Consider the following 27,654-nt stretch of genomic DNA (forward strand, 5'->3'; position numbering starts at 1 on the left):
GTGGCATTAGTTTTATGTTTTCAAGACCGATTTTTTCTGCAGTGCCCATAGCTTCTTTCAAAATCTTGTCTGTTACTTTTTCTGCATTGTCACAGTGAATTTTCAGCAACTGCAAAATTAATTTTGTGTGTTGCGAGGCCTTGACTGTGTCTAAAGTTATGGACTGCAGAATATGAACCACAGTTTCCATCAAATCATAATATTTGGCAATTAAAATTATGCTAACAATAAACGGTAAGCCAGAAGCAGCCGCATGGCACTGAAAAGCGTATTTTCAGGTCAAACTGTTTCCTTCACTTGATAAGATTTCTAAGGCTTCTGTTATAGTAAGAAAATACTCCTTGAAAGTCTGACGTTTTTGTGCTTTTCACTCCATCTTGTTTCACACAACAATGAAATATTGGATTAATCTTCCTCCTGGGCACTGATTCACGAAAAAAATTAATAATGTCTTTGATGGTTCCCATGGCGTTCCAAATACCAGGAAATTTGTTGAGATCATTGATCACTAGATTAAGTTTGTACGAAGAGCAGTGAAAGAATAAAGCTTTCGTATATTTTTTGCATAAGATTGCTTGACCCGCTGTGTGTTTACTGGCCATTGTTGAACAGTCATCAAATCCCAAACCAACACATTTTGATGGGTCAAGATTTACTTCTGACACAAATTTGTCGATGATCTGTGCAATGGATTTAGCATCTAGAGCTTTCAGCTTGACAAAGCCAAAAACATTTCTTCAACTTTGTTTGATTCTTCATTGAAATACCGAACACCAATAGATAACTGTTGGCATCCAGAAATATCAGCTGTTTCATATTGTAATATACTGAATGATTCAGCCTTTTTTCACATTCACTTTAATATTAGCCTAGAACATCCCCACATATTCCGATAATTTCATTTTGGATATGGACTGATCGATAATTTGAATTTTTTTTCCTGTTCTCAATATGGTATTTCAGAACTGTGTCCTGCTTCAGTCTGTTCCTTATATAACCCTTCAATAATTCCTTCAACATAGTACTTACCTCTAAGAGCAGTGGAACATTTCCAGACTGGCTAAAATATGCTGAAGTTAAGCCTCTTTACAAGAAGGGGGATGAAGAGATACCATCAAACCATTGATTAATTTCACTTTTGCCGGCTTTCTCAAAAATATTTGAAAAGGTTGTCTTCAAGTCTCTCCTTAAGCATCCGACTGCAAATAATGTATTGTCCAAGTCACAGTATGGACTTCTTAAGGGTTCTGATATAGAGAAAGCTATTTACACTTAACGGTGAGAATGTACTTAATTCATTAGATAATGAATTAGAGGCTACTGGCATTTTCTGTGACCTGTCAAAAGCCTTTGATTGTGTGAACCACAGCATTCTCTTGAGTAAATTAGAATATTATAGTGTCACTGGCAATGCTGTGAAATGGCTTGAGTCTTATCTATCTAACAGGAAACAAAGAGTGTCATTGTGAAATACCTGTGCAGTAAACAGTCAGTCTTCATCTGACTGGGAATTAATTACATGTGGTGTTCCTCAGGGTCCCATCTTGGGTCCATTGCTTTTTCTTGTGTACATTAATGACCTCTCATCTGTTACATTGCCAGATGCTAAGTTTGTTTTGTTTGCAGGTGATACAAACATTGCAATAAGTAGCAAGTCAAGTACAGATTTAGAAGTAGCTGCTAATCATATTTTCACCAACATTAGTAACTGATTTAAAGGTAAGTCACTGTCACTAAACTTTGAGAAGATCCACTATATGCATTTCAGAACCTGCAAGAGATTTTCTTCCAGCATGTGTATAACACATGAAGACATGCAGATCGAAGAGGTTGACAGTGTTAAATTTCCAGGATTACAACTTGGTAATAAATTCAGTTGGGAAGGGCATATCACAGAATTGCTTAAGCGCCTAAACAAGTCTGTATTTGCAGTGATAATGATGTCAGATGTAGGAGATATAAATATAAAAAAACCTGCATATGTTGCTTACTTTCATTCTATTGTGTCATGTGGGATCATATTCTTGGGCAACTCATCAAACCGAGCAAAAGTTTTTAGGGTGCAAAATCATATGATAAGAATCATTTGTGGTATAAATTCAAGAACATCATGTAGAAACCTGTTCAAGGAAATTTCGTATTCTAGCCACTGCTTCTCAGTATATTTATTCCTTAATGAAATTTGTTGCAAGTAATACATCTCTATTTCCAACCACTAGTTCAATACATAGCTTCAATACTAGGAATAAGAACAATCTACATAAAGACCTAAAATCACTTACTGTGATCCAAAAGGGGATCCAATATTCAGAAACACACATTTTTAATAAATTGCCAGCAACCACCAAACACTTTGTTTCAGATAAACCACGATTCAAACAGAGTATGAAAGATTTTTTGATAGGCAACTCCTTCTACTCTATAGATGAATATCTTAACAGAGACTGTTAAGCCAGCTTAAGTAAAAATGTCTGTTAGATTTCAGTTTTGACAGCACTTGGTCACAACAGTCAAGATTAGGTATTTTGTGTATGATAAATTTATTAATAGTGTATAACAATGTTAACCGGGCAGGTAGGTTAGAAAATTTAAAAAGGGAAATGGATAGGTTAAAGTTAGATATAGTGGGAATTAGTGAAGTTCTGTGGCAGGAGGAACAAGACTTCTGGTCAGGTGACTACAGGGCTATAAACACAAAATCAAATAGGGGTAATGCAGGAGTAGGTTTAATAATGAATAGAAATACTACAAACAGCATAGTGAATGCATTATTGTGGCCAAGATAGATACGAAGCCCATGCCTACCACAGTAGTGCAAGTGTATATGCCAACTAGCTCTGCAGATGATGAAGAAATTGAAGAAACGTATGATGAAATAAAAGAAATTATTCAGATAGCAAAGGGAGACGAAAATTTAATAGTCATGGGTGACTGGAATTTGTCAGTAGGAAAAGGGCGAGAAGGAAATTTAGTAGGTGAACACGGATTGGGGGTAAGAAACGAAAGAGGAAGCCGCCTGGTAGAATTTTGCGCAGAGCACAACTTAATCATAGCTAACACTTGGTTCAAGAATCATAAAAGAAGACTGTGTACATGGAAGAAGCCTGGAGATACTGACAGGTTTCAGATAGGTTATATAAGGGTAAGATAGAGATTTAGGAACCAGGATTTAAATTGTAAGACATTTCCAGGGGCAGATGTGGACTCTGACCACAATCTATTGGTTATGAACTGTAGATTAAAACTGAAGAAACTGCAAAAAGGTGGGAATTTAAGGAGATGGGACCTGGATAAACTGAAAGAACCAGAGGTTGTAGAGAGTTTCAGGGAGAGCATAAGGGAACAATTGACAGGGATGAGGGAGAGAAATACAGTAGAAGAAGAATGGGTAGCTTTGAGGGATGAAATAGTGAAGGCAGCAGAGGATCAAGTAGGTAAAAAGACGAGGGCTAGTAGAAATCCTTGGGTAACAGAAGAAATATTGAATTTAATTGATGAAAGGAGAAAATATAAAAATGCAGTAAATGAAGCAGGCAAAAAGGAATACAAACATCTCAAAAATGAGATCGACAGGAAGTGCAAAATGGCTAAGCAGGGATGGCTAGAGGACAAATGTAAGGATGTAGAGTCTTATCTCACTAGGGGTAAGATAGATACTGCCTACAGGAAAATTAAAGAGACCATTGGAGAAAGGAGAACTACTTGCATGAATATCAAGAGCTTTGATGGAAACCCAGTTCTAAGCAAAGAAGGGAAAGCAGAAAGGTGGAAGGAGTATATAAAGGGTCTATACAAGGGTGATGTACTTGACAATATTTTGTAAATGGAAGAGGATGTAGATGAAGATGAAATGGGAGATATGATACTGCGTGAAGAGTTCGACAGAGCACTGAAAGACCTGAGTCGAAACAAAGCCCCGGGAGTAGACAACATTCCATTAGAACTACTGACAGCCTTGGGAGAGCCAGTCCTGACAAAACTCTACCATCTGGTGAACAAGATGTATGAGACAGGCGAAATACCCTCAGACTTCAAGAAGAATATAATAATTCCAATCCCAAAGAAAGCAGGTGTTGACAGATGTGAAAATTACTGAACTATCAGTTTAATAAGTGACGGCTGCAAAATACTAATGCGAATTCTTTACAGACAAATGGAAAAACTGACCTCGGGGAAGATCAGTTTGGATTCCATAGAAATATCGGAACACGTGAGGCAATACTGACCCTACGACTTATCTTAGAAGCTAGATTAAGGAAAGGCAAACCTACGTTTCTAGCATTTGTGGACTTAGAGAAAGCTTTTGACAGTGTTGACTGGAATACTCTCTTTCAAATTCTGAAGGTGGCAGGGGTAAAATACAGGGAGCGAAAAGCTATTTACAATTTGTACAGAAACCAGATGGCAGTTATAAGAGTTGAGGGGTATGAAAGGGAAGCAGTGGTTGGGAAGGGAGTGATACAGGGTTGTAGCCTCTCCCCAATGTTATTCAATCTGTATATTGAGCAAGCAGTGAAGGAAACAAAAATTCGGAGTAGGTATTAAAATCCATGGAGAAGAAATAAAAACTTTGAGGTTCGCCGATGACATTGTAATTCTATCAGAGACAGCAAAGGACTTGGAAGAGCAGTTGAACGGAATGGATAGTGTCTTGAAAGGAGGATATAAGATGAACATCAACAAGTTTTGCTATTTAGGGAGTAAAATAACTGATGATGGTCGAAGTAGAGAGGATATAAATGGTCGAAGTAGAGAGGATATAAAATGTAGACTGGCAATGGCAAGGAAATCGTTTCTGAAGAAGAGAAATTTGTTAACATCGAGTATAGATTTAAGTGTCAGGAAATCGTTTCTGAAAGTATTTGTATGGAGTGAAGCCGTGTATGGAAGTGAAACATGGACGATAAATATTTTGGACAAGAAGAGAATAGAATCTTTCAAAATGTGGTGCTACAGAAGAATGCTGAAGATTAGATGGGTAGATCACATAACTAATGAGGAAGTGTTGAATAGGATTTGGGAGAAGAGGAGTTTGTGGCACAACTTGACTAGAAGAAGAGATCAGTTGGTAGGACATGTTCTGAGGCATCAAGGGATCACCAGTTTAGTATTGGAGGGCAGTGTGGATGGTAAAAATCGTAGAGGGAGACCGAGAGATGAATACACTAAGCAGATTCAGAAGGATGTAGGTTGCAGTAGGTACTGGGAGATGAAGAAGCTTGCACAGGATAGAGTAGCATGGAGAGCTGCATCAAACCAGTCTCAGGACTGAAGACCACAACAACAACAACAACAATGTTTCATTCTGCCAGCATGTTAATTCTGTAAATATTAGCTGTTGCAGTTTACCGCATTGTATTCACCTATTTCAACAATCTCCTTGACAAATGATCAGGGTAGCAAGTATTATATTCAAAATGTTTTATGTTATACTTTCTGACATGTTCCACACCCACGAGAATTATCTCATATTTTGGATGGGCCTTTGAAACAAAAACTGAATCTAATCTAATCTATGTTGTAAGTCCCACAAAACGTAATGCAAGAAATAATGGACTTAATAATTTTCCTGTTTTCTTCCAATGTTTTCTGAGAATGTGTGTGGATTTGCACATTCACTGGCACACTTGCAACAAATGCCCTAACAGCTTCCAAAGCCAGTTTTTGGAAGTGAGTTTCTATGTGCTTTTTGCACTGCTCATGTACATCTTTAAACTTACAGAATGGGCTAACAATAAAATGATCCCTATACACCCCTGATACATTTAGGATTTGGAGGAAACAATACACAGTATTTGCAGGAGGCTCTTTTTTTTTGAACAGGAATGTACCAGCCATGGCGAGTAAGTCTCCAACCAAGAATAACTGAATTTCCGTTTTAAATACATTGCGTCTTTCATAAAGTCGTAAGACACTGGAGGGTCCAACAATTATCTAGCAGTTCTCTCTTCAGTTTGGTCGTTATAATTGACGCTCAATTGACATTGGCCAATGTCATTTTGGTTGCAGTCGTTCATTCCAAAATTGGCATCTGGGTCCATTTCCAGATCTGTAGAAAAGGATTTATATTAAGGATTGGCATTGAGTCCCGTAGGAAAAGTACATAAGGCTAGTTACTTTGTGCACTTTGGAGATGCTGTTGAATTGTAACTGACTATCAGATCATGTGGAAACCAGAAAAGTCAACAATTTCCAATGTTTTCCCCCTGACTCCATGAAAAACATACATCTTGAAGTGCTGGATTTTGACAAAACGACACCCACATAATCATTACAAGGTAGAGCATCACTTTCAGGCTTTTGAAATAGTTTCCTAGATTGACTGCAAAATCCAGGTCTTTCTCGTTCTCTATCCCTTGACCCTATTGATTGCAATCTTTATCTGGCTTCTCACTATCAATGTTTCTGTCTTCTGCCCTTTTCTCTTTAAACTTACTGCAGAATTATTGTAGAAACATACTATAGCATTGAAATTTTATTTATCTATTGATAAAATTTGTTGATTTGCTTACCATAGAGACGATACATTTTCTTAGTAAGTTTGCAAGGAAGTTCGTTGTACTACATTATAGCAACCGGTATGTTGAGGAAGTTTAATGAAATAAATTCACCAGTCAGAACTCATAAATTGATAACTAAGCCCAAGTGAAATTCAGAAAGGAAAAAATGGGAAGAAGCAAATACCAGCATTAAATTTATCATTGTATAGGTCACCAAGAAGTTAGTTTTAGATTAGTTGCTGAAAAGCATACTGGTTACCGAATCAGAATCAATTATTGCTTTTTTTTTCAATCTATGAGAATTTTCAGAGGTCTCTTTTATTTTATTTTTTAAAATTAATATTTATTTATTTATTTTTATATGAGCAAATGAAGTGAGATAGTAACAAAAGGCGCCATTGACCCAATTATTGAAGACCCTAGTTCATCCAAAGGGGTGGCCTTCAGATTTGTGCATCCTTAGCTGTTGATCCAAGAGCAACTCCATCGAAGCAAGATAAACATTTCCTTAACTGACAATTTTCAAACGACTGTTGAAATATGGAATTGTTAGCAATAAATATGCAAATTTTCTTTCATGATATGTCAGCTACATGTATAACTAAAATTGTAATTGGCCAATGTCTACACATAGGAGATATTTAAGTAAACTTAAAATGAGCGGTCATTGTAACAGAAATAGGCAACAAAACAATTACTTTAGACTTTTTGTCTATCTGTTAGTATGTTAATAGGTGCTTGATACAAACACTAAATAATCTGGTACATGTTTTATCTTGGTACATGTTCCATCTTGCTACACAGCCTAGAAGCTGAGTTATCGCATTTTTGCCATAAAAGCATGCGTAGTTGCACACCGCAGGTCATTGTCTCCTACGTGAACAATGAAATGCGCCTGCATGGCAAAGCTTTGATGGTTGTAGGTCGCACCAGCTCTTTACTCGCATGGAAGGTCACAAGAAAAAGCTAGTTAATAATAAATAGCAAGATGCTTGGATGAAACCTTCCATTGACAATAATAGTAAAGACTCTATTTATAACGCACTTTTTGATAGGAAGAAGTTTGTATTAGAAACAATCGCTTAAAAACAATCATGTAGGCCTACTAAGGACCAGTGAGGTGCGACATTGCAACTCTTTAATTTTAATTAATGTTGAGAGCAGGTATTGCCAGTATGTTTTGCTGTGGGTCTAGGTCAAGTAAAATGTGTTGAGAAATTGGTTAGAATCTCTTAGTAACAGTACTTATTTTTCGAACAAAGAATTAGGTTGTATTAATTTTAATTACCACAGAAATCGTGTTGGTTCTGTGTCAAAACACATTACTTTCAATTTGAGCTCTATTGTATTGCACCGTAGCAGTGTCCTACTATCCATATGGTTGTCATTGCAAGTATTCTACAGTCTCACGTATTCGTAGAATATAGAATTCCAATCCAGCAGAAAAATTAAGTCACTGTGTAGATGCATAATGGGCAAGTTCCTGTTAAATCAAGAGGTTCCCTCTGATTCTGGCCATTCTGTATGCATGGATTTGGGTATTGGCTTAACCACAATAAGAAGAGGTTTACTTTGGACACATGTGACATGTTTGTGAGCTGTGAGATACTCTCACTCCTCACCCATTTGTTCTTTTATTCACTGCTTTTATAGCCGATCCTTAGTTAGAGAGTGAAACTGCTAATTCGTATGACTATTGTTTGGAGCAAAAAATTGAATTAGATGTATCATTACATGAAGTCAGCAGGGATCACACCTATTTTCTATACCTGCTCCTTCCAGATGGTTTAATGCTGCTCTACTTGTGAGCAACTTAAAGGGCTTAATCAAAGCCCCAATTTCGAACAGAATTATAAATATGGTGTCAAAATATCAATGACTATTTTCTCAAATTAACAGTACACAAAAACTGACATTTATATCAACACTAATAAGTAATCAATGATATGGTTATAATAGAGGGAAACATTCCACGTAGGAAAAATATATCTAAAAACAAAGATGATGTGACTTACCAAATGAAAGTGCTGGCAGGTCGACAGACACACAAACATACACACAAAATTCAAGCTTTCGCAACAAACTGTTGCCTCATCAGGAAAGAGGGAAGGAGAGGGAAAGACGAAAGGATGTGGGTTTTAAGGGAGAGGGTAAGGAGTCATTCCAATCCCGGGAGCGGAAAGACTTACCTTAGGGGGAAAAAAGGACGGGTATACACTCGCGCACACACACACATATCCATCCACATCATAAATAGATGTATATAAAAACTGAAAGCAGTCACTCACCAAAAAGTTTCTGATATCCATGTTGTGTGGCTGTACGTCTGTCTGCAGCTCTGTACTTCCAACAAGCTGTTGCTGTCCTAGGTGTGGTCTCATGGCCCACTAGCATTTAGTGCTAGTCTGTTGCCAATACCTAGTGTTGGGGTAAGGATTAGAGCATTTTCTGGTCTTTCTTCCCAAACAAATATTCATTTTCTTCGCCAGTAGCCACTTAAAGGGATTTAGATTACTACCTGCCTCAGACACCAGACCTGGGCCCTACCTAGTGGTTTCAGTGTCCTGTTGTTCACCTGCCGTTTGTCTTACCGGGTACAGACTTGAAGGGTACTATTTTAAAATGGTTCGATAGCATTTCAGAATGCGATGTCGCATCAGATAGTGCATCCATTTATTGGGTATTCAGTGTAACAGAGCAAAGCCTGTCAGTTGTGACAATGCAAAATCTACGCAGGAGGGATATGCTGTGTGTTGAATGCTCTACTGCATGAGTCATGACAACTTTTATTGAATATATATATAGAGCTCAATCACTCATAGAGGCTAGAGTGTCTGTGTGTATCACATGGATGTTGTAATGACTGTATACACATCATGGTTTTCAATGTCCTGTTGAGTCTTGAATTAAACACATTTTTAATTTATTATTCTTAAATCTCTTATTGCTTGCTGCACACCAAATGGTCGTTGTCTACACCGAGCCTAATTCCAATCAATGGTTTGGTTTTTACGTTTTTGAGGTGTTACTATATTGTGAAACATATATTCAAAAATATGAAACGTTACTTGCGTTTGTGCTAGATCTATAGCACCTTGACAACAACATTCAATGGGCAAAATTAGTGTAATGTAGAGCTACAAAAATCAAGTAAAAGCGAACAAACCACACTACACAGTCCAACAGTGCATCTTGCCAGTAGTGTCCTTTTTCAGATACAGAATTAATTAATTTTTCAGCTGTTCTTCAAATGAAGGCAGCCATGACCAGGATGTCTGAGTTTTGTCACCAACTGGGCGACCAGTATGAATTGAAAAAAAAATCGTCAGATCTATAGGGGAGGCAGCTGTCCCTCCTGGTGATGCCCTTGTCTGTAATCATAAACATAGTTGATGAAAATGATCTAACACATGAGAACAGACATATATATATATATATATTATAAAGTCCTCCCCCAATGCCCCACCCAACCCCAACACCCTTGTTTTTCTGTTTGTATGGAAGGTTAATTTCAGGAACTACTGTAGCAATTTTGATAGAATTCAAGAGGAAGGTTTGTGTATATACTTTATTACTGCTATGCTAGCTGTAGATGCTTAGTAGTACTGAGTAAAAATAAGTACTGAAATGGCTCATTGTGAAAGTCTTGAAAGTGTGGTACTCTTTTCCATTTCAAGAAAATAAAATGCTTTTCATAGAAACATACATAGGTCCTATTCCTGACACCATTTTATTATTTGTCATGTTTTTTGTAGCTATTCATTATTATGCTGTCATCCTCATTGTCTGTTACTGTAATTGGCATAAGTTTCTTCATTTTCCATTCCAAATTAAAGGTTTAATCTCTTTTTGTTTCCCTCTTTTTCAGGATGCTGTAGCATTGCTGAAGTTAGGGGAATTTGATATTTCCTGCTACGACACTGACTTACAGGATGATGATGTGTACCACTCTGATGATGAAACTCCAGTGTCCACTGTCACCGAGAATAAGGCATATGATCCACTGACAGAGTAAGCAGAAGTTTTGACCATTTTTGTGTAGCTGTGATTTTTTGGAAGCACTTGACAAAGTTGTAACAGATACTAAAGAATTTGGTTTATTTTGTTGATGGTACTTTCACCAATTTTTCAGTTCATACTACCTCCATTCAATAATATTTTGTTTCAGATTTCCATTTTCTATGTGTTTTCTTTCTTTTAATCCCTCCCCTCCCCTGCCCCCCCCCCCCCCCCACGTCTCTCTCTCTCTCTCTCTCTCTCTCTCTCTCTCTCTCTCTCTGTCCCCCTCCCTCCCCTCCTCTCTTTGCCCTCCCCTTTCTTTATTGAAAAGTTGAATGCCTCCACTGCATAGAATTTTGCAGCATGTTTGTTTATTCCTTGCTGTATCTCTGTATACTATTGTGATACCCCATACACTTGATCTATTTTATCTCAGTTCTATGACATTGTGCTGTTAGCTTTGAAGATAGCTTGCTTACATATAGAATTGTATGGGATCCTATATCCTCACAAGTCATACTATTTACTATTTTACTGCATGACTTTGTGACCCATCGATATACAGCATGAGCATGTGTTTGAATTGTATTCTAACTTCCATGTTGTGTAGTTTTGTTATTGTGCTTTTAGTTTGGTCGCATGCTTTCATTTGGAAGTAAGCAGCAAATAATTTGTGTGTGTGTGTGTGTGTGTGTGTGTGTGTGTGTGCACGCGTGCATCTCACTTTTTTGCATTTCTACACTGGTGTTTCTTCTATTCACCAGAGGCAGGTTCTCATGCATTGACATAGTAGTATAAATGAATGCTGCTGTTATTGCTACTATTGTCTGATATAATTTGAGTCAGCAACTATTAAATAACAGTGGTGCCTCAGATCTTGTGATATCAGCATTAGGTGCAGCAGCTCTTGCAGCATCTTGCATTGCTCTTGCTTTTATTTTTATGCGAGCACAACCTAGGCTTGAAATTAATTCCTCTGTTTATTTCTGACTTGTTGAAAGAACCGTGTTCACATATAGATAAGTCTGTGGATTGAGCCCAAAGCAGAATTGTGATGAAGGAGGTGACTGCCATTCACAAACAGCTGAAGCTGCATTGGTCACTGTTGATTGACTTCATATGGCCTGTAAGCTCTCACCCTGTAATTTCCAACAGTCTCACTATGATCCTAATGGTTGGCTCTTGGATTATAGGGAGATAGACTTACTTCAGCCTTGATCACATAGAAAACTGAACTGCAGCCTAACTGTGCTGGATGTGATTGTTGTCATGTACAACAAAATTGATTGTAAAATATATAATGTTCATCGGAAATAAAAGTTGATGCTCTTTAACATAATTTATTCAACTTACAGACAATAAAAACTCTACTCATTCCACTATTAATCACTTTTATCTTAATTCTACATATTTCTGACCCTCTTCTCTTTCCATAAGTGTTCACTCGAATGAGTCTGCCCCTCTCTACTGCCTTCGTGAGCTCGCTACTGAAGTACATTGTCGATGTGACATGACAGTGCCCTGTCTACCAGGAAATTACAGAACATTCTAGAAGCTAAGGATCACCAGATAGCACCTGCTACTAGATAGTTCACTGGCAAGGATAAGTTCACTGGCAAGGATACTGATCATGGTATCCTTACAGGCTACTGCAGATTACTTTGGTGGCAAGTGGCATGGGGTCTCCTATTGCAAGGACTCTGCACAGCTTGCCAGCTATTCCTTTTGCCAATTCTGATCCACTGAGAATCCCCATCTGTCACCTGATGGTGGCTGGCAGGATGTGTCCTGATGTGGAGCTGTTTCACGAGGAATGTTGTATGTAGCTAATGGTGAGAAGGCTAGTCTCATAACTAAGCAGTTTTAAGGCATTGCCTCCCACTAATCATGAGACACAACCAGTGGGCCTTCACCCCATTGCTTGTTCAGCAGTGACTCCTTGGTCATACTCAGGGAACCCATAGAGGCTAAAGGAGGAGCTTTTAGTTGTGTGCAGTTCCAGTGTTAAGAGTGTGATGGCCCTTCTTTGGGAAATAGAGTCACAGGAGGAAAACTATACAAATGCACTTTCGGTGTGCTTCCTAGTGGAAATTTTCTGTGAGGGGGAATAGGCAATCCTAGATTGTGAGTAGCTGCAGATTGTCAATCATGTCAGCATAAACTGTTTGTCACTTGTTTTCTGAGAGCCTTACATCTGTAAACTGCAGTTGTTTTGAAGATAGCTAGCCTCACCTAGTGATGTCTCTACACGGCTTTTGATTTGAAGCATCATTCTGAGGTCTGATCGTGGCACTCTGGTGTGGAGCCGAGTGCAGGTTGTTAACCAGAGACCTCGTCATGTGTCACAAGCTTGGATGAAGATTCCTTGGCTTGTGCTATGCAGTGGAAACTTGTTATGTTTCCCTGCCTAGGTTAGATGTGCCCTGTTCACTTGAAACAGTCACTTGGCAGAGAATATGTGGAATTCAAAGTAAGTTTTTTTGATTAGGCAAAAATTTGTGATGTCCAGTAGAGAAACCAGCATCATTTAAGCAACTATTTCAGCAGATTAGATATCAAGTCCAAAGAGTCAATCATAAAAAATTAGTAAATGCTGGACTATTCACAGAAAAGTGATAAGAGTTCTTGTCCCTTGTAGAAAGCAGTTCCCTTCATATCATACTAGAAACTGAGAGGTGGTTGAAATCTGAAACAGAGAAGAGAGAAATTTATTACACTGCAGGGAACGTGTAATGGAATGATAGATTCTCTAGTGGAGTTCAAAATAAAGGACTGCAAATGACAGTGGAAAAAAGTAATCCAGGGTGGTGGACTTAGTCACCAGATTATGACACATTGGTTATATAGGATGATCAATCATTAACGCAACCGGTTTTGCGGTGTGTGGGTGACCAACAAGGCTGTCTGTTGTGCCTGCGCGCAGGTGACAGGAGGTCCACAGTAAAAATAGTATAGTTTGTTGCGTAAGTTATTTCTAACATACATAATGAAAACACTTACAAAAAAAAGTAAATTATGCACATATATTAAGCAAGGAGATGCTGGAACTGCCTCCCTTCATTGTTCAAGCATTTCTGACATCTGTGTAGGAAATTGCTCATTACCCTCTGCAGTTTCCTCTGAGAGACAGCAGCAATTTCTTGATGAATGTTTGTTTTAAGTTCATGTAAAGTTTGTGGATTTGATTTGTACATTTTCTTCTTTAATGTGCCCCAGATATAAAGGCTGCAGAGGTTTAAAACAGGGAATGAGGGGGTCATATGATTTTACTGAGTATTTTGAAACACACCATGAATTTCCTGTAATGAGAAGTTGGCTATATGTGCTGTCACAGAGATCAGCTGAAAGGCAGCAAAAGCATGTTCTTGTTTCCTGGAAAAATATAGAGCCTATTATTCTCTCACCACTAATAGCACACCTCACTTGTAGTTTTTGGTCATATACGGGTGCCTCGTGTATTACAGCAGACTTTTCAATACTTGAGTAACAGTTACTTTGTGAATTAATGTAGGCACTTACATGGAAGCACAATTTGTCTGAGAAGAAAGTTAGATGAGGGTCAATTTCTCCATCGTGAACCCTGTTCAAAATCCATTCACAAAACTGCAACATTTTTGCAGGGTCACCTAGTTTAAGGAGCTCCGGAAAGGCTCAAAATCATGAAAAGTTCAATTTTTACTTTTTTGCGTTTTCTGAATCTGCAGACTATTACCTTTTAATAGATATATAATTTATTCAATTCCGAAGACTACAACTATTTTTAAATTTATTTTGAAATGTGTTCTACATGGGCGTGACCCACTGTGGCGCTGTTAAACTGCTGTCAAATGGTGTTGTTATTAACGTCCGTGTTCATCAGGTACATTTTAGTGATGTGACATAAAGTATGTGTTGTGGCTAACCTGTGATGGTTCAATATATATCGCTGGTGTGATTGTCGATTGTTTCATGTTTATTTACTCTGTCGTTATCTCGAAAATATTCGTAATTAATTCTGTTTCTTGAGTCTCTGATTTGTTGAAGAATAATAATGAGTAAAAGTAAAGTTATTAGAAATCTTCTGAAGGCTTTTAAGAAAAGGAGAAATGTTGGAAAGCCAAAGGTATGTGTTATTACTGTAAACAATAAAGACGATGAAAATCCCCAACATAGCTTGTGTCCCAAAGAAGAAGACAGTTGGTGTAAATATAACAAAGGATTGCTAACTGGTGAAGTGTACACTCATAAGCATAGTCTGCCTCATGCAATAATGGAGGTGATAAAACCTATTTTCAGAGACTTAGCAGCACCTGAACTGTTGAAAAAGTGTATTCACGGAAAAACTCAAAACCCCAATGAAAGTGTAAATAGTGTTATATGGTCGAGAATCCCCAAGACTGTATTTGTTGGAATAGAAACACTTCACTTTGGTGTGTATGATACTGTTGCGACTTTCAATGATGGCAACATTGTAAGGTGCAAGGTATTTAGAAATATGGGAATGAAGATAGGTTCTAACATGGTACGAGCGATGCTTGCTTTAGACAAGGAACGCCTTCGGGCTGCAGATAGGGCTGTAAAGAGTCTAGAAATACAAGCAAGAGTAAACAGGAGGAGGAACAAGAGGAAGCTGGAGGAGGAGTTTGCAGAGGATGAAGATAATCCATCCTATGGACCTGGAATGCACTAAAATGTTAATCCAATCTTTGTCGTTCGATTCCCAAAACTTTTATTTTCTCATACTAATTACATGTTTTCTAAGGATCTTCCAAACATATTTGTTTCAAACTTTCAGTAAATGTTACACAGTAACTTCTGCATAATTTAACACAGCCTTTTTCCAAAAAACTGTATATTTTTGAATATATAAATAAAAAATTGCAAAAAAATGTTGTGAATTTTCATTACAATTGAAAAAAAATCATCTTTAATAACGGAACTAAAATTTTGTAAAATCCCTGTGTTAAGTTGTAGCCCATATTCCAATAAATAAACTGTAAAAAGTTCAACTTCCTACCTCAAATACTTTGTGAGGAAAGATGTAATTTATAAGCGTTATTTTAACATTGCAAGTATAGGGCGTTCCGGAGCCCCTTAAGTTAGTGCCCAACAGGTATTTTGTATGGTTGTCACTTCAATAACTATGTAGCCACTTGAACAGAGACATAAGAAATTCCCATTTGCTGAGAAAGAAAGCAATGTGATTTCCTAGGAGGCCTTTCCAAAGCATACCCAGTGTTATCCATAATTTCTTCTTTGAATTCTGTATGTGGTTGTCTGTGTTGCCAAGAACATTTCTTATTTCACAAAATTTATTGACCAATCGATGAATTGTACTCCAATTAGGAAAGAGAACATCAAGAAATTCTTCATGAAATAATCTCCTTACTGCATGTGCTTATTCTGTATGCATGAATGAATCATATATGAATACTCTTTGGTGAGTAGAATACTTGCATTCCATCATTTCACATGAAACGCTTTCAGTCAATAAACTGCATTGTGTCACCTAACAAATACATGCTACCTGGGTAATATTTCTACACAAAGGCCTTGCAGTGGAGGGGAAATATACTCCCTGTCAGTGCTGCTGCCAGCTTGCTACCATCAGGGCCAAGAACTCCATGCCAGGTGGTTGTGTTAAGGACTGATCATCCTGTAGTTTCATTCAAAGATAATTTAAACTTGTTAGCATGGCATTATCCTATGCATATGGTAGCAGTAGGTAGTGGCTTTAACCTGCCCAGTATCAACTGGGAAAACTACACTTTATTAATGATATGAACGGTCTTGCAAAATAATACATTGCCCGAAAACTGCATTGAACAAGTAGTTCTAAATTCACATACAAAGAAAATATTTTAGAGCTTCTGGTTGTAAACAAACCTAGTCTTTTTGAGAATTTCACCAGTGAGAGAAGGTTAGGCAACCATGATGCTGTACATAAACAGTGGTCACCAAAGGCAAAAAAGGACATCACAAACACTAGGAGATTATGTGTATTTAGTGATTCTAATAGGCAGACAGTTGCCATCAACTTATTTAAAGGATGAACTAAGATCATTCATTTCAAATTTGGCAAATGCAGAACAATTGTCTTTAAAGCTGAAGCTGAAATATATTGTAAATGAGAACCTAGATAATTCATCTTAAGTTGAAGTTTTTGTGTCTGTGTTTGCTTCCAAATAAAAATAAAGGGATTTTTTGTATTGATTGACCCAGACATGTTTCTGTGAAGTTACATTGTCAAGGCTTTTTTTTAATTTTCTTTCAGTATAAAAAAATAAATAAAACACCTTGCCATCAGTACACACACACACACACACACACACACACACACACACACACACACACACACACACAAGCTGGAGTTTTTAAGAAAGTATTAACAAATATGAAAACATACAAGATTTCATATGCTGTGGTTTTTGGGGTTTCCTGTGTTTTGCATTACAGTTGTCATTCTTTCACAGGTTGTCATCTGCAGCCATAGAGAACTTAATGTAGAAAATTATTTGCATCAAAAATTTATGACTGGAAATGTTATGTGGAAGGTGTGTGTGTGTGTGTGTGTGTGTGTGTGTGTGTGTGTGTGTGTGTGTGTTGGTAATGATCTGTTTATGTGCTAGGTGTCCCTTGCATTTTTGTTTTAATTTTGTGATTCAGTTTATCTGTAATGTTTGTGTTGCTTCCATTGTCCACAGCTATTTGTTTGATTATTTGCAGTTGTCTTCACTATGTGGAATTTTATTCAGTCTCTGCTACATGTATTAGAAACCGTCATTTTTATGTGTAATCAGGTGATTTGAATTTTTGTGTATGGTTGTGCTGGCAGTCATGACTTTCCTGAATGTGGAGAATTGATGTTGGTTTTATGCATCTAGGTCTTGTGAGAGCACAGAAGTTTTAACGTTTTGTCATTTTCTGTTTCTATGATACATATGACACATACATCTATAATCTGCAAACCACCATGAGATGTATGGCAGAGGGTATGTCCTATGGTACTTTGATTTTATTTTATCACGGAAGCAAAGACAACATTGGTCAAGCCCGCTGCTGCCTGCCCCGAAACAAAGTTTATTGTGCGGTATCGTTCCCTGTGTCTATAGTAAAGCCAACCAATGCCCTTGAACAGTGCAAGGAGATCCTTTACCAGTGCTTTGCTAGACAATTTATTCAGATCTGGTTGGTCCAAATATTCTGTCTTTTAATTTCCAATGCCTCACATTCGAAGATCAAATGGGATGCAGTTTCCTCACTGATACCACACGTCCTACATTTGGAGTCATCTTCTATTATCCCCATTGTATATGTAGGTGTTTTTTGAACTTCCCATGGCCTGTCAATAGTCCAACCATGAGTTTCATTTCTCTCCTGTTCAAGCCCAGGATTGAGAGACTTCTCTTAGAACATAGCTTTGGCATCAATACCTTGCCATATTTTTCTTTTGGACCATAGCCCAATGTTCTACATGCTGTCTCCTCGTCCAGTCTCGTAGTTTTATTTTGATCATCGCCTTGGTGATTGTCAGGACAGGTTCTGGCCCAATAAATGGTGTCATCGCCCCTATTGTGGCCAATCTATCAGCTTGCTCATTACCACTAATCCCTGAGTGACCAGGGTCCCACAGTAGGTTTACCCTATTGCTTTCCCCTAGCTGCACGAGGACTCTGCATTCTGCCATGATCTTTGATCTTGTTGCAGAGTCTGCCAGTGCTTTAGGGCTGCTTGGCTGTCAGAATAAATGAAAATCCGATGACCTCAGTAGCACCTCCGTAAATTCTCCTCCATGCACACCCAGATAGCAGAAATTTCTGCTTGAAACACAGTGGCCATCTCCCCTAGAGAGATTGCACTCTCCAGTCTTGGTTGCATTCTGTATACCCCAGCTCTAACACCTTGGTCCATTTTTGAACCATCAGTGAACCAGACTATGTCCCCAGTACGGTGTCGAAATTTGTCTCCCAAAGCTCTCCACTTCCAGTTACTACATTCAAAGGCTTGTCGAAGCAGCTGGGTGTTATTATACAGTATTTTGGTGTGAGATCCTGGATACCCCAGTGAGTTCCAGTTTTTGCCAGTCTTTAATGTGTGTGCTCCAGCTGCTGCCTCCATCTTTACCAACAGATGTAATGGGGGCATGTTCAGCATGGTTCCCATCCCAACAGTGGGCATGCTGCTAATTCCACCTGTAATGGCTAAGCAGGCCAATCTCTGTGCTTTAGAAAGCTCCTTAGGAGCTACCTGCTGCTCTACCTTTTTCCACCACACTGTAGCCTCATAATTGATTATAGGTCTTACTACTGTGGTGTATATCCAGTTTTTACCACAAACTGTCCTGGTACTCATTAGAGTACCTTTCGCCTTGGAACAGGTGCTCCTTATGTGAGGGTTCCACAATAGTTTCTCATCGAGGGTTACCCCTAGATATTTCACTAACCCCTTCACTGGTAGAGTTTCATCGAGAAGCTTGAGATTCCAATGTGTGTGTTGGATCTGCTTCCTCATAAATGGTATTACAATAGTCTTCTTAGACTTAGATCCTGTTTCCTGCACCTGTTTTGCACAATGTTCAATGCTCCTTGTGCCGTAGTTCTGACTATACTTGAAAATTTGCCAAGTATTACTATGACAAGACTGTCAGTTTATCCCTGACAAAAGTACTATGTAGAGTTTAATTTTACAATGAGTTCATTCACCACAAGGTTCCACAGTAGAGGATACAGGACCCCTCCTTGTGGACAGCCTCTGGTGGTGTTGATTACAATTTTTTCTTGCATCATGGTGGCTTCTACCTTTCTACCACTAAGCATGGCTCTAACACACCTGCAAATGGTGGTCTCCAAGCTGTGCACTTCTGCTGCTTTAACCATGTATTCAAAGGTCGTGTTGCTAAAAGCCTCTTTGATGTCCAAGAAGATGCAGAGGGCTATTTGCTGAAAGTGTAGTGCTTTCTCCACCTTCCCAACAAGTTGGTGGAGTGCAGTTTCACGCGATTGTCCTGGTTGGTATGCATGTTGGTTTATGTGTAGAGGGACCTAGTTAACCTCCCTTCCCGAATGTATATGTTGAACAATTTTTCTAATGTTTTAAGAAGAAAGGAGGACAGACTGTTTGGTCTCATATCCTTGGCCTTGGTATGATCAATTCTCCCTGGATTTGGAATGAAGACATCCTTCACTGCCCTCCAGATATTAGGAATGATTCCTGCTGCTAGGCTAACGCTAAATAATGTGCATAGAAATCTTATATAGTTCACTCCTGCTTCTTGCAGGACCGCTCGAAAAATTCCATTTGGGCCAGGTAACTTGAATGTTGGAATGTTCCCACCACCCATTGGATTTTACTATGGTCAACACGTTCTCTGACAGCTTCCCAGTTCTCCCTTCGAATACCTGAAAACCAATATCTCACAGGGATCTTGTCCTGGTCTATGTTGCCTGTCAGAGTACAGTGAGGAAAATGACCCTTGAGTAGTAGTTCCAGCATTTCATGTGCTGTCCTTGTATACTCTCCATCCCCTTTCCTTCAAGTTGCTCCAGGATTAATTGGTATCCTAGAGTATTTTGTGAAGTCTGGCCTGACTAGCCATATCCTCTATCTCCTCACAGAATACCTTCCAGGACACCTGCTTTGCTTGCTTAATTGCAAGATTGTATTTGACAAGGGCCTCCCGATAGTCTGCCCATTGTCCTTTCCTTCTCAGAAGGTTAAACAGTCTTTGTACCTGTTTCTTTTGTGATTCCAGGTTGTTGTTCCACCAAGATACATTCCTATTCGTGCCCTTCTTGGTGACAGCAGTTGTTGTGGCATGAGGTCATGATGGCCTAGGTCACTGCTTCTGTTACCTCCTCAAACTCTACTGGATTCCTTATCGAAGTACTGACTTAGGCTTGAGTCGAGGTCCCTGCTGTACGCCTCCCAGTCCATTTTCCTGGGAGTCCTATAGGACATAGTCTGTCTAATGCCCATTTCAACCTCGAACTTAATACACATGTGATCTGATGAGGATGGCTCTAAAGCCATATGCCATTGTTTGACGTAACTACCCGTCAAAGTGGAACCAAAGGTTATGTCAATTACCTCTTCCCTTCTTATATTCCTAAATGTAGTTTCCTTGCCCCTATTGAGGATCTCTAAGTTATTAGCTAGAAGAAATTCTAAAAGGTTGTCTCCTCTAATGTTGGTGTCTGTGCTGCCGCACACTTAAGTAGTGGGCAATAGCATCGCATCCAACCAGTAGTTGATCGCTGTGTTGTACACAGGCTTCCATCAGTCTCCTCACCTCCTGAGGAGGAGGAGCACTGTCCTAGTAAGGAAGATATGCCAAGGCCATTATAAACTCCTTCGTGATACCTTCCTCATGTTGCCGCATCCTGATGGTCACTAAGTCCCTAGAACAAAAGCCCGTCATCAATATGAAGGGGAGTCCATTTTTTACATAAATGCACTTTCTGGAGTTTCTTAAATTTCTAGCATAAGCCAGCTTACCTCCAGTGCTGCCAAGGCCCGGTACACCCCATTTATATAAATAGGGTTCCTGAATCAGGGCCACGTCCACTTCTTGTCTTCCCAGAAGACAACTCAGGGCAGCAGTGGCCCCTTTACTGTGATGCAGATTTATCTACAGCACCTTCAGTCTTTGTTATGCCGCCATTGTTATTTCTGATGTCTTTGATTACCCTGACGGTAGTCTGCGAGAATCCCAAGAATAGTCTCAGGTCTGTTCCCGCATTGCCTTCAGGGTCTTATCTCCGACTTCCGCCACAAGGGTTTTGTACTAGTTATCAGGGTTTCTTTCCGTTCCTTTCACTTATGGAGCACGGGAAGAATGATTGTTTGAATGCCACTGTGCGTGCAGCTATTATTCTAATCTTATCCTTATGAACCCTGTGTGAGCAATATGTAGGGGGTTGTGTATATTCCTAAAGTCATCATTTAAAGCTGTTCCTTGAAACGTTGTTAATAGATTTTCTTGGGACAGTTTACATCTGTCTTCAAGAGCCTTCCTGTTCAGTTTCTTTTGTATTCCTGTGACACTCTCCCACGAATCAAACAAACCTCTGACCGTTCCTGCTGCTCTTCTCTGAATACATTCAGTATTCCCTGTTAGCCCTACTTGGTATGGGCCCACACACTTGGACAGTAGTCTAGAACCGGTCGCACCAGTGATTTTTAAGCAACTCCTTTGCAGACTTATTTCACTTCCTCAGCATTCTACCAATAAACTGAGGTCTCCTTTAGCTACAACTGAGCCTATGCTATGGTTCCCTTTCATATCCCTACAAAGTGTTACAACCAGGTATGGGATGAGTTTTCTAATTCCAATAGTGACTCATTGATGTTATAGTAACAGGATACTACATTTTTTAATTTTGTGAATTGCACAATTTTACATCATCCCTATCAAAAAGTCTTCAGTCCAGTCACAAATTTCACTTGATACCCCATATGATTGCACTTTTGACTATAAGCGTAGGTGTGGTGCTGAGTCAAATGCTTTGTGGAAGTCAAGAATTACTGCATTTACCTGACTGCCTTGATCCAAAGCTTCAAGTATGTCATGTGAGAAAAGTGTGAGTTAGGTTTCACATGATTGATATTTTTGAAATTTTTAGATGACACTGTTTGTCATTATGGAATTGTTGGACGCTTCTGGCTGTTTCATCTACAAGGCATATGTTATCATGTAGTGATGCCAATATACTACTCTGTAATGTTTGAGTCTTACTATGCATTCAAATATTTTGTTCTCAGTTTGGCTAAGGAAGATGTTGACTAGGAGTCCACTGGTTGGTGACCCTGTGTGAAGCCCATCTTGTTACAAGTAAAATTTGCTGTCAAATGAGAAATAGTTTTTCTCTGTGATTAGTGTTAGAATGTTTGTTATTTCTTTTATGTGGGGCATGGGAATGTCCCAATATTGTTCTAATTGCTATTTGATGATGTTGATGGTTTCTGTGGTGAGGATGTCAGCGTACATGGATTTGATGGTGAATTATGAGAGTGTGACTGTTGTTGGTATGTGAACGGCGAAACATATCTGGGAAAAAAAGACAAAATTTTGTTTGCTCAAGGCAACCCCATCCAGAAACAAATTTGCAGTTTAGATAAGTACAGCAGTATCCCAATTATCCAGATGTGGATTATTCACACATAGTTCGGTGATTTCTAAAAAAGAAATAATAATAATAAACCAAGCCTGATGTTTTCATTTAGAATGCATCATTATGTATGTGACTGTGTTTTACTGCCAAAAGACAGTGTGAGCCTCAATTTCACCTCAGATATCCCTGGCATATTTTTCCATCGTTTCCCACTTCATCGTCAGGTAAATAAGAGGAGTCGACCTTTGCAACTTGTTAGTGGCCAATTCAATTGTGTAGATGTTTCCCTAGGAACTAAAGTTTGAATGAATATTTCCAGTGTCTTTCAGAATTCTTACTTCATGTTGATAAAAAATGAGAGCATACTGTTAAAGATCAACAGGAGGAATGCATCATTGATCACACTTTTCTATGTATGTACAGGTCTCAATAATATTGTAACTTCTGAAACTGACTGTTGACAATTATCAGATTACTTGATGTTGCTTAAGTTACAGATGATTCATGTGTGCTAGAAAAATGAGAAATAAATGCAGGCATGTTATTATAATGATAAAAAATAAATTAGAAAAGAGTAAACCTGCATTAAAACATTCTCAGGATATTGAGAGAAGCATATAATTAGTGAGAAACTTAATGAAAAATAAAGAAAAGTTTGCAACCAAAGCTGATAGGCAAGCTGGATCATCACTGGGTGATTGTCTGAAAATTGTATGTGGATTTCTCTTAACAGGCAACAAAACTCAGGAAATGGAAGGGAAATTTAATGCTTGACTTGATTTAAATATCGCTAAGGGATTTAAGAAGTTGTTGTTCAGGGTGAGCAACTTAACATTGACAAAGAGGCAGCTGACATTTAGAATGCTGATAAAATTGTACTGTATTGGAAGGGTACACCCACACGAACATTAGCCTCTTGGACTGATGTGCAGGCTACTGGGCATAAGCCTAGTTAAGAAAGGCTGACTGTTCTGTTCTGCTCAAATTCCAGATATTATTGGCAAATCAAAAGAATTTTAGTACCTTATATCATGAATTGGAGAACAGTATGGGTGGACAGTGCTACCTTCAGAGATTAATTCTGTTCATTGTTTGCTCCTGCTTGTGTGTTCATATTGGGATGGTAATGGTTCACCTGAAAGAGGCATGCTTGTTTCAGATGATGAAACAATTTTTGTGAGATATCTTCTGCTTTGTGCTACCACTAATGCGGCTAGTGGCTGTGAAACAGCATTCTTGATCAAATCCCATGAAACACTTGTGCAAGAAGGGGACAGTGTGAAGGTACCAATAATACCACTGCTACGTGTCTCATCATTCTTGTGAAACAAATTAATAGTTATGAAGACATAAATGACAAAAACATCCACAATTAGTTAAATACTGACGCCTGTGAACCAGGATATGAGCAGCTACATGACACAGATATAGTGAAAAAAAGTCTTTAGTAGAGGAAAAGAATAAAGACCATCTATTGTTAGAGTATGAAGGACAAAATTTGTTTGTGCTACTGTTTTGATTCTGAAAAATGAGAACTATTATCAGGAAAAAAAGTGAATGAGAAACAGGAGCAGGAATTGTTGGATGATTATTTCCCAGAAGTGAACTAAAAAAAAGTGATACGAACCAGAGTGTTGTAGGTGAAATTTTATGAATAAGTAGTCAGTTTCTAGCAAGTAACACATACTGTATTTACTCGAATCTAAGCCGCACTTTTTTTCCGGTTTTTGTAATCCAAAAAAACCACGTGCAGCTTAGAATCGAGTGCAAAGTAAGCAGAAGTTCTGAAAAATGTTGGTAGGTGCCGCCACAACTAACTTCTGCTGTCTAATATATGTAGCACTAAACAGGCATGCTTTGCAGGCACAAAGATAAATACTGGCGCCAAAACCTGTGCGTCAGTAAATAAATTAAAAGAAGAGGTAGAAGAATGTAAACATTATGCCATGTATTCTTTCGTGCTTGCTGCTATCTCATTTAAATCCTGTCTGCCTAATAAACTACGAAACTAGAGTGAGACAACAGCAAGTGCGGAAGAATATACATATAATGTCATGTTTATATTCATATTATTCTTATGCTGAATAGTGATACAGTCAGAAATGAAGCACAAATCTAAGATGACTCTTAATTTCTGTGCAGAATGTAATGTACTAAAGAGGCGTCTGCAATGATTTTCAAACGGAGAGAAATTTTCGCTAAACTCTCGTTCGGAACAAATTCTATCATGCGCAGTCTATTATTTGGTTCTTGTTGATCATTTTGAAAGAAAGCAGCAGTGTAAGTAACAACAAATAGCAGTCTCTTGCCGTTGTTTCGGTTATGAGACAATTCCTCTCTTTTATTTTATTGTAAGCCACGGTAGCGCACACAAAAGCAAGCCATGCCGCGAGCAGCGACAGGCCGTAAACACTCATTATCAGACTGCGACAAACACTGCATGACACAGTACAATTATGCATTTTCAGCTTAGAGTGATGTAAACATCTATAACAAAGAGAATGGCACTTATCAGATAAAAGCAAAATAAGCAATTAATTCAAACCAGATGAAGCACGTGAAAAAGGAAGGGTACCCGAATAAATACGGACGGAGCGCCTGACACATGGCAATGGCTACTTGGTAAAGCTTAACTGTTAAGCTTACGACTCGAACCAAACTACTGTAGCTGTATCTTCATCCATTCGACCTCAATTGTATCTCATGTTACAATGGACCAACTTTGTTTCTATTTGGAGGGGCAGTCTAAAACTTTTCTCTCCCCTTGAATTTCGAGTCTCAAATTTCAGGTGCGGCTTAGATTCGGGAACATTTTTCTCCTTAATTTCGAGTCTCATTTTTCAGGTGTGGCTTAGATTCGAGTGCGGCTTAGATTCGAGTAAATATGGTAAATAATACAGTGGGCTTTCAAATGTGACATGGGATATGTAGTGTAAGCATAATGTGTTGTGTAAACATAGTAAATAGCAGCCTCTGGTAAAAATATGTGTATTTTGGATTATCCATGTTTTTTTTATTATTATTATTAAAAATAATGTCTGCAGTATTGTGTCAGCATTAATTCAGATAATCGGGAGCTTTCTATACATATCAAGAGTAGTGATAAAATTCCTACGTTGATATATTGGTACCTTTCAGATAAACTTATGAAAACAGAAACTACTGTACTTTCGCCACAAGAGACTCCAGGGTTACTGATAGAGAAAAGTTGATAGCAGCTCACCCATCCTTAAGAAGTGCCATGTGTGAAGACTACGGTAGTTGTCTCTGTCAGATCCTGGTGAAGGATCTACCAGAAAATGCTAGGAAGTTTTGATTGTTCATGAAGACAGTAAACAGGTCCAAACCTTCCATTCAATCTCTTGTTGATCTTTCTGGTGTTGAAACTGAAGGCAGCAGAAAGAAAGCATAAATATTTAATACTACATTTAAAAATGTACTTTCACATGAGGATATTACGATACCAATGTTTGACTGCCACACAGACTAACAAATGAGAGATATTGACAACAGCACTGGTGGTACTGAAAAACAAAGAATACTACACAAAGCAAACAAGACATCAGACCTTGACAGAATTCCAGTTAGATTTTACATTGAATACTATGCGGAATTAAGTGTTTTCTCAGCTCATATTTATCAATAATTTCTTGGGCAGTGAGTACTTCTGCATGACTGGAAAGTACTCTGCACTTTTTCAAAAAAGTGGCAAAAGATCAGTTGCACAAAATTATGGAATAATATGGTTGACATTCATCTGTTGTGAGACCTTAGATCTTGAACATGATGACATTCCTGATGGAAACAAGCTTTCCTCAAAATATCAGTGTGATTTCAGGAAAAAACACCCATGTGAGACGCAGTTTGCTGTATTTGAACATGACATTTTGCAAACAACAGATGGAGGTGAAGAGCTAGATTCTATTTTCCTGGATTTCCTAAACACATTTTGCACTGTACCATGTTGTTGACTACTACTCAAGATATGACCATATAGAGCATGTTCGCAAGTATGTAATTGGCTCAGTGAATATTTGACTAATAGTGTGTTACACTGGACGGTTAATATTCTACAGAAACTAAAATAACATAGTGTGTCCACAAGGAAGTTTATTGGGATATTTGATGTTCTCAATATTATTTATCATATAGGATGAGTAGAACTATATGATTGCTTACAGTGGTGTTGTCTACAGGAAAGAATCACTATTGGCTGATTGTAAGGAAATACAGAAAGATTTGACGAAATTTCCATTCTTGTTGTGAACACCAGCTCTCTTTAAAAGTGGATGAGTGTAAGATAATGCTTATAACAAAAAGAGATCTTATAACAAAATTAGTGGTGACAGTATTGAGCACACCTCATCATGTTAAGTATTTAGTGGTAAATGGTTGCAAAACATACTTGACCTTTTAGTATCAAATAACCCTGAGCAAATAGGGAAATCCAGGAAGGAATGTAACAATATTAGAGATGGAAAGTTGCAACTCACCATATAGCAGAGATGCTGAGTCACAGATAGGCACAACAAAAAGATTCTTACAATTATAGCTTTCGGCCATTATGGTCTTTTTCAATAAAACACACACACACACACACACACACCTGTTGTCTCAGACAATTACCACACTGTGAGCAGCAGCACCAGTGGATGATGGGAGTGGTGACTGAACAGGGATAGGAGGAGGCTGGGGCGGGGAGAGGGAGGGATAGTATGGTGGGGCTGGCAGACAGTGCAGTACTTAAACAGAGGAAGGGGAGAAGGGGGGGGGGAGGAGAAATAGTGGAAAAGGAGAGAAATAAAAAGTCTGGGTATGGTAGTGAAATGATGGCTGTGTAGTGCTGGAATGGAAACAGGGAGAGGGCTGGGTGGGTGAGGACAGTGACTAACAAAGTTCACGCCAGGAGGGTTACGGGAATGTAGGATTTATTGCAGGGAAAGTTCCCACCTGTGCAATTCAGAAAACCTGGTGTTGGTGGGAAGGATCCGTATGGCACAGGCTGTGAAGCAGGCATTGAAATGAAGGATATCATGTTTGACAGCGTGTTCAACAACAGGGTGTTC

General features: G+C 38.5%; 1 protein-coding gene across 5 annotated transcripts in view; it reads left to right on the forward strand.

The window, feature by feature from the left end:
* Nucleotides 1-27,654, forward strand: part of LOC126251987 (uncharacterized) — a 78,907-nt gene that overhangs the window by 42,919 nt on the left and 8,334 nt on the right. For all 5 annotated transcript variants that reach the window (XM_049952763.1, XM_049952765.1, XM_049952766.1 and 2 more), the window contains exon 5: nucleotides 10,369-10,511. In XM_049952763.1, the coding sequence (XP_049808720.1) occupies nucleotides 10,369-10,511 (143 nt within the window). The remainder of the gene's footprint in view (nucleotides 1-10,368; nucleotides 10,512-27,654) is intronic.

Source organism: Schistocerca nitens, chromosome 4, assembly GCF_023898315.1.
Source record: "Schistocerca nitens isolate TAMUIC-IGC-003100 chromosome 4, iqSchNite1.1, whole genome shotgun sequence".
NCBI lineage: Eukaryota > Metazoa > Arthropoda > Insecta > Orthoptera > Acrididae > Schistocerca > Schistocerca nitens.